Genomic DNA, 8,245 nt, shown 5'->3' with positions numbered 1-8,245 from the left:
CCTAAGACATATGAAGCCATGTATGTTTACCATGTGCAGAGAAGCAAATCTGTACTCATTTCATCAACAAAAAGAAGACAGAGTGCTTGAGTGGGGACAATAGTTGCCATCCTATATAAGGTGACCAGAGAAAGCCTCACATACAACAAAATGAAGGCACAAAGGAAGAGGAAGGAAGCCAACAGCTTTTGGGGAAAGGGTCTTCTAAGCACAAGGACTAGTTAGCCTGAAGATCTAAGGCTGAAGCATGCTGGATGATGCTGGAATCCTCTACTAGGGTAAGAACAAGCTGCCAGAAACCAGCAAATGAGACCATGGTTCATGGAACAGAGAAAGGGCAGAGCTTGTAGATTCAGTCCACGAGAGAGAGAGAGAGAGAGAGAGAGAGAGAGAGAGAGAGAGAGAGAGCGAGCGCACATGGCCAATTTCATAATGATGACTTTGGTTGTCCTGGCATGGCTCAGGGAGAGGAGGCAAGGAGGAAACCAGCAGGCCAGCTACAGCTACTGCAACGGTGTGGGCAAGAGAAAAACGGCCTGGTTACAAAAGTAGTAGTGGTTGGGCTCTCGAGGCAGTTTGAAAATGGGATAAAGGATCTGGCAGGATGGAGGCACAGGAGGAAGGTTAGCAGTGCCTGTGGAATGCCCAGGATGGAGACTGGCAGAACCCAGAGGGCACCCATCTCCCAGCCTGTCTGAGGCCCCAGTTCACTGCCTAATGCAAAGTACTACTAAGAGAGTAGAGGAAGACTTTTTTTTTCCTCTTCAAGGACCCCTGTATATATACAGCAGATCCTACCTGAATGAGGAGGCAGCTCACAGCCACAGAGTTGCTACAGGGATGGTGGGGAAAGGGAGAGACTGGGATGGGACCTGAGTGTTTTGATCAAGTTGATGTGGGGAGAAAAGCCAAGCAACTCACTGGAGCAGGAAACTCATATTGATATTCAAATACTAAACACTGTGTTTTCCATGTTTTGAGGAACAAACCAAGACTAATCATATATATTTTATTTATTTATTTATTAATGTATGAGTGCTCTATCTGCATGTACGCCTGCAGCACCAGATCTCATTATAGATGGTTGTGAGCCACCATGTGGTTGCCAGGAATTGAACTCGGGACCTTTGGAAGAGCAGACAGTGCTCTTAACCTCTGAGCCATCTCTCCAGCCCTCATATATATATTCCATAATGTCTCCTTTGGCTCTTAAGGACACAGAATCATTATTTTTGTTATCAGAACAAATAACATTCTTTAATCAATTTACTGAAGAACACAGCTGTGCTCCTGAGAAAACAGCGAGGGAAGGAGGCCAGGCAGCCAGTCATTTAGAAAGGAGAGCAGGGCACTAACAGATGTGGGGCCTCACAGGAAGAAAGAACCAATGAAGGGCAAGAACACAAGGTGCCACGCAATTCTGAATAAAGTTTATTAAATAATATGTACAGCAAAGTAGTAATTCAACATGTCTATCAAATCAATCCACTGCAATAAAGAAAAATAAATGAAACAGAAAAACCTGTGTCTGCATAGTACATGCGTTTGGTGTGGAATTTAAATGCAATACTTTAATAGGTTACAGATGTCAGGGTTTTTTTTTCTGAATATAATCTGTTTTGGTAGTAACCTATTCCATCAATATGACTTAATACTACTGCAGATAAATAGGACTGCAAAAAGAAAACTGTAAATGATATTATATTTATCTTCTCTTTCCCAAAGAATGACTGTATATGCTAACAATTTCCAAGGGCTATTTTTGTGCTAAAACTCTGCAGGTGAATTATTTGAAATTCCTTCATTTAAATAAAAGTGGGGGAAAAAAAACCTTCATGACTTCCTTATTTTACTCCCTTTCTGCTCAAGTTTTAAAAATTATTTTTCTATACAAGGTAGGTACATGGGCTACGCAAAGTTAAATACACATTACATATTTATAGTCCCACTTCTCAAACATGATTTTTTTTTCTTTTATTGATCCCAGAGAGACTGCAAAAGGCGAATAGTTTGGGGTTTGCCTTTACTTGGAAGCACGGCTAATATACCAAAACGTGTTGCGAGGCATGCCGCCAGTTAGTTGCACTTGCTGTTAATAAACCTGTATAAACATGTCAGCATAAAAATAGGTACTTTGTATTACTAAATGTCTGAAGACAAAAGAGTAATTGGAAACCTTCGTTCTTTTTTGTTTTTCTCATACGGAAGCTGGAGAGATTTTTATTACAGATGGGCATACCTGGATTTAGGGAGATAACTGTGCGAGGCTGGCACTGGATGCAAATGTGGCTTTTACAAAATGGTTTTATTTTCTAGCTGTATTTAGAGGGGTGTTTGAAGTTACCTACTTAATCAAAAAGCACCCCTCAGGAAATTTAATTTTACAATGGCATTATTAGTAACTGGCAACTAGGAGAGAGCAAGGACTGCATTCCAAATGGATAAAAATGCACATATTCTTTTTTTTTTTCCTTCTTCTTCTTCTATATTCCCTTTGAGAGGGGCAAATCAAAAAAGAAAAAAAGAGAAAAGGGGAAAAAGAGCAGAGCTGCTGCCAGGTGAAGCAGAGCTCCCAAAGCAACAGGTCATGGAGTCACCAGGTCTTTTTTTTTTACTTCTTTAGTTCCACATCATTTTCCCTTGGGATTAGAGGCTCTGCTCTGTCTCTGGGAAGAGGCAACACATTCCTCATATTGGCCATTTATATTTCAGTGTGAATCAATTGGTGACAGCTCCCCCTACCACCCCTCCCCCCGCCCCACAACGCCAGCCTCCTGAGAAAACTGTGGCTGACTGGGTGGGGGTGGGGGTGGGGGTGGGGGTGGGGGTGGGGATGAGCCATGGGATCCTATGCTGTCTAGGACAACAGCCCGAGGAATCCCTGAAGACAAGTGTTGCCGGCTTGTAAAGACTCCAGACTTTGGGGTGGTGGTCAGGGTGATTCTGAACTGCTTGCAGAGAGCCAGGGGTTCCAGTACCTATCCTGATCACCAGCAATTCCTGGTATTTGTGACCTTGCACATGTATCTGTGGGTTAGAGTAGGAATATCAGTCTCTGGAAAAATTCCCAGTGTTTCCAGACATGAACTACCCTCAGCCAAAGGTTCTCTCAGCATCCTCGTTGTTCAGAAGTGAGCTGAGGGGGGGGGGGGAACCTGACAGTGCTTTCTAGGGCCCCCTCAGGAGAAACGCATTCCTTCGCACACCCTCTGCACGTGTCACAGTCTCTCTAGATTGAGTTTCTCACATCTTCCACTCCGCTGGGCCCTGGGCAGGCTGGGCTCTGAGAACAGGCCACACCTACCTTTGTCGGTTAGAGAATCTAACAGAGAATCAGAGACTAAACACCTAGGTGTTAAAGCGGTCCCCTCCTCACAACCAGGGCTCACGGAGGACAGAGTCAGAGTTGCCACCAAGAGGAGACTTCATACCCAGGGCAGGGTATAAAGCTTCCGCTCTGATTGGAGGCCTCACTGTGTGCACCTGGACTCCGAGGGCTGAGGTGCTGGGGAGGATGGGGCCAAGGGCCAGGGAGGACAACATTCTGGGTGATCTCTGAGCTCTACAGGCAATGCAGGAGGCACAAAGTCCCTTTCTAGGTCTGGGGGTGTCTTACTCATGGTGCCCCTGCAGCCAGCTAGCATCTACACATGCTAAGAGAACCCATAGAGACCAGTCTGTATTCTATGGGCTCAGGCGTACCAAGCCCATACTGAGCCAGAGAAGAAAGGCACTGCCACCCCTGCCCAGCCAGTGATGGTGATGCAGGAAGAAGCACAATCCAAGTGACCTCTGGAGCCCCAAGGAGACTGGCTTAGTCACGTGGAAACAGGAATGTAACCCTATCTGCCTGGCCACCTGCTCCCCAAGCTCGGGACAAACATGGCATGATTTTCTGTCTGAATATCAGGGCAGTAAAGAGCAATGTCACCCAGCTGGCTGGCACTAGGGGCCTGGTCTGCCTTAGTTTCTTCACCTGGACCTCATCAAATCACAGTGCTGAAGGAAAACCTCAGCAAGGCAGACCAGCCTCTTGCAGCGCTTGGGGTCTGCTGGCTCTGGGCCAGCCAGGGATAGAAGCAGGGGTTGTCAATGATGCTCAGGCTTGGGGCCTATGGAACATGGCTGGGGACTGACCTATCTTTGAAATGGAAGTGGGTAAAGACTGGGCACATGTTTTGGCTAATGCTGCTTATAGACACTACTCCAGATCAGAGTATCCAAGTGGTGGGGGCTAGAGCAGCTCTCAGAAGCAGCCTTGTAAATACTGATTTCCTCAGCACACAGTTAAGCCCTGATCCACCATGGGTTTTCAGCACACTTCCTTGTTCTTCTCTTCGATTTCTTCCTTTACCAACTGCATTAGTTTTCCTTCTGACTCAATATTTAGATAAAGAGACCAGTTCATGAATGATGCTTCATCCTCTGATAAAAATAATCTCTGTGCATTTCAGTCTTCTTACAGATATAAAGGTTTTACATAGTTGCCGGGAAAAGTACCAAACTGCCTCGTCCTTCTCGAAGTGCCTGTAAAGAAACGTAACAAGCAAACAAAGACAGACACAGAATGAGAAGAGACTCCCACTGAGTTCAGAGAGGATGCTAGAGATTCTGCGCAGTTCTTGGTAACAATCCCATGCTGTGATTTGCAAAGCTCTATCATTTGGGCTACAAAATGACAGGGGAAGAGGGACCCAGGCTCAGAGTCTCTCAGGTCCCTGAGCTTAACAGGTGGTGGAGGCAGAATTTGAACCCAGGCCTTCTGATTCCATCCCCACTCTTCTGTCCTTGCTGATGAGAAATGTTGGGTTGCTAAATCCAAGGCTTCTTTCAAAAATGGCTAAGTGAGGTGTGCAAGGAAGATGCTCATCCCAACATATTTCCTTCATCAAGGACACCTGCCTTCACTGGAGAACTAGTGACCTTTCTCCATGGGTGGACATGGAGGGACTCCTAGTGGAATGTAATAGCAAATTCTTCTTTCTTTCTTTCTTCTTCTTCTTCTTCTTCTTCTTCTGCTTCTTCTTCTTCTTCTTCTTCTTCTTCTTTTCTTCTTCCTCCTCCTCCTCCTCCTCCTCTTCCTCCTCCTTCTTTTTTGACACAGCCTTGCTGTATAGTTTAAGCTTGCTTAGAATATGATATCCTCCTGCCTCAGCCTTAGCTTTTAATAGGCCATTCACCCATGACAACTAAGAATTGGGATAGAATATATACCAGCTTCCAAAGACTTACTATAAAAACAATATAAAATATATCACTGACAACACCGTGTGCTCCAAAGATAATACCCAAATACTGTGGGTTCATAAGACATCAGAACCAATTTAATGGATTTCTTTTTACTTTTTCAAAGCAGCCTCTATAAAATGTTCAGTTTTACACTTGGCATGTCTACTGTCTTCATGAGACTGCAGTATGCTCTGTGGCTTCTGGATCCTGATAAGACTTTCGTAAAACACCCTGCAGGGAGGCTTGCCTTCTGGGAGGACAGAGCATTTTCTAAGAAGCTGGTAAGGCCCCAGCCAAGCTCCCTGCCTTCCTTTCTTCACTGTTCTGACAGCTCCAGACCCAACACTGCTTCAGGAAGTTTCTTCCAGAGAAGTCAGATGAAAGCTGGGGCTGGAAAAAGTGGGAGACTGAAGCGAAGGGTGAGCCAATGGTTCATACTGTACTAACGGCCTGAACAGAAAGGAAGGGAAGTGGTGGGTAGTCTGACATTTGCTATCAGGGTGACCTTGGGATAGTTACCTAATCCTGTTGCCCTCATGTTTTGAATTTGTCATGAGGCAAATACTTCTTGCATTTACAGGGGTCCTTGGGAGAGAAGTCAATGACGGCCTATGAAGCATACTGGGCTTGCAGCAGACTCTATAGACATAGGATGTTCTCTCCCTTTCTTGTAAGGCATATATTGCACTGGGATGTGTACACATGTGTATTTGTGTGTGTGTGTGTGCGTGTGTGTGCACATGTGAGTATGTGTGTGCATGTGTGTATGTATGTGTGTGTATGTATGTGCATGTGCACGTGTGTGGTCTGTGGTCCTCTGAACAAACCTAGGCCTCATGTTTTAAACCACTGAGCCTTATGCTAAACCCTACTTTGTTACCTTTTTTAGCTAGTTGCTTTTCTTCAAGTTATTAGAAGCTTTGAATAAATAAAAGGTCTTAGGAACATCCACACATGTGGGAACCTAGTCTTAATTAAATGTTTCTTGTGTTTTTCTTCTTCTTCTCTTCTTCTCCTCCTCCTCCTCCTTCTTCTCCTTCTTCTTGGTTTCTTGAGTCAGCGTTTCTCTGTATAGCCTTGACTGCGGCCTCAAACTCACAGAGATCCACCTGCTTCTGCCTTCCAAGCTCCGGGATTAAAGGCATGTGCCACCACTGTCCAGCTTTCCTTTCTTTTCTTTTTCTTTGTTTCTTTGTTTCTTTCTTTCTTTGTGGTTTTGCGAGTCAGAGTTACTCTGTGTAGCCCTGGCTGTCCTAGAACTCACTCAGTAGACCAGGCTGCCCTCAAATTTAGAAATCAAAATTAGAAATTTCCCAAGTACTGCCTGGCTCTTGTGTTGTTTCTTAAGAGCTTTAAAAGTAAAATCTGTAAACATTTAAGGCATAAACACAATAGAAATATAAACGGAACCCAACTTATAGTCATGATAGAATTTGATCCCTGCTGTCTGTGTCACAGACACTGGCATATCTGGGCGTTAGATCCCACTCAGAACATTTGTACCACCTTGAGACTGAGTGGCCCAGCATTTCTGCAGGGGCTGGGAGATTGCTTTCTATACAAAGAAGATTGCTTTTTCATATGTCTCTTCATTCCTAGTCCTTGCTTCATCACACCACTAGGAAGAAAAGCATGACGGGATTCTTACCAACAAACCATCCGTCGTCACATTTTTCCATGACATCAACAATATCTCCATCTCGAAGTTCCAATTCATCATCGTTCTGCGGCACATAACTGTATAACGCTTGGTAGCTACATCTGCAAGAAAAAAGGGCCAGTGAGTAGCTCAGTGACTCACAGGGTTTAATGACCATTTACAAATCCCAAAACTGTGGACCCAACATTTACATAATGCTTCCCATTTAATGACAAAAAACACTGTACTATTTCTCTAGCAGTTAGCACTCGGAGAAATGCATTAAATCAACTAAGAATGGCAGGGGTGGGGAATTCCCAACGATAATGTAATGATTAATCTTCTGAGCTTTTTTTCCCACTACTATGGCAGACATTTATTGTCTACAGCCCCTCCCCCACCTCTATACACTTTAATGCCTTTAAAGTCAGCCACACCCCTTTAAATAATAGAATAACATAGGTAGATTATTAAGAATAATTAGCAGTTATTTAGTTCCAGGAGCATTAAATTCTGGTCATACACATGAGAGAACAAAAGGCAATTGTAAAAACAGGTGACAGACATACATAGGCAGGGAAAATGTATTTTTTAAAAAAAAGTACATTCCCAGCCAAGTGCAATGGCTCATGTCTGTGATCTTAGCATGTAGAAGGCTGAGGCAAGAAGACTGTCATTGAGTCCAAGGCCACTCTGTGCTTACAGAGAAAGACCTAGAAGGGTCAAAGACACCACAGAAACCCTCACAGAGTCATCAGACCTGAACTCATAGTGGCTCACTGAGACTGAATCGACAGTCAGAGAGCCTGCATGGGTGTAACTAGGCCGTCTGCATATGTGTTAGAGTTGTGTAGCCTGGTGTTCTGTGGGACTCCTGGCAGAGGGGGTGAGGGCTGTTTCTGACACCTTCGCCTGCTTCTGTACCCTGCCCTCCTACTGGGGTGCCTTGTCCGGCCTTAATATGAGGGGAGATGCCTAGTCTTTTTTAAACATTTTTTTATTAATTGATTCATATAACATCTCTTATTGCAACTTGATATGCCATGTTTGCTTGCTGCCCCTTTCTGAAAAGAAATAGAGGTGCAATGGATGGGAAGGAGCACGAGGAGGAGGGAGGGGAAACTGGGATATGGGAGAGTAAATTAATAAAAATATCAAAAAACAAAACAATTAACAACAAATAATGATAAATAATACAATAACAATACAGCGCATACACACACAGTCTTACTGTTTAACAAAACTATCTTGAGTGTTTCAAAGTGTGGGGCTCTTTTCTGAAGACCCCGAAAGCTTTCTGTTTCTGTTCCACCCCAACGGTAGTTGGAGGAAAGGTTTTTATTGACTTGCTCTTTGGTCTAGGACATCTGGTTTGCA

General features: G+C 44.2%; 1 protein-coding gene across 18 annotated transcripts in view; it reads right to left on the bottom strand.

Moving 5' to 3' along the window:
* Positions 1-1,408: 1,408 nt before the first annotated feature.
* Positions 1,409-8,245, bottom strand: part of SORBS1 (sorbin and SH3 domain containing 1) — a 230,501-nt gene continuing 223,664 nt past the window's right edge. For all 18 annotated transcript variants that reach the window (XM_084749813.1, XM_084749814.1, XM_084749807.1 and 15 more), the window contains 2 exons: positions 6,878-6,990; positions 1,409-4,527 (listed from right to left, as the gene is read on the bottom strand). In XM_084749813.1, coding sequence (XP_084605939.1) covers positions 4,460-4,527; positions 6,878-6,990 — 181 coding nt within the window. In that variant the 3' untranslated portion in view covers positions 1,409-4,459. The remainder of the gene's footprint in view (positions 4,528-6,877; positions 6,991-8,245) is intronic.

This window comes from Acomys minous (genome assembly GCF_964271855.1).
Source record: "Acomys minous genome assembly, chromosome: 2".
Taxonomy (NCBI): domain Eukaryota; kingdom Metazoa; phylum Chordata; class Mammalia; order Rodentia; family Muridae; genus Acomys; species Acomys minous.
The sequence above is the reverse complement of the archived record's forward strand: the minus strand, read 5'-3'. Positions and strand labels throughout refer to the sequence as shown.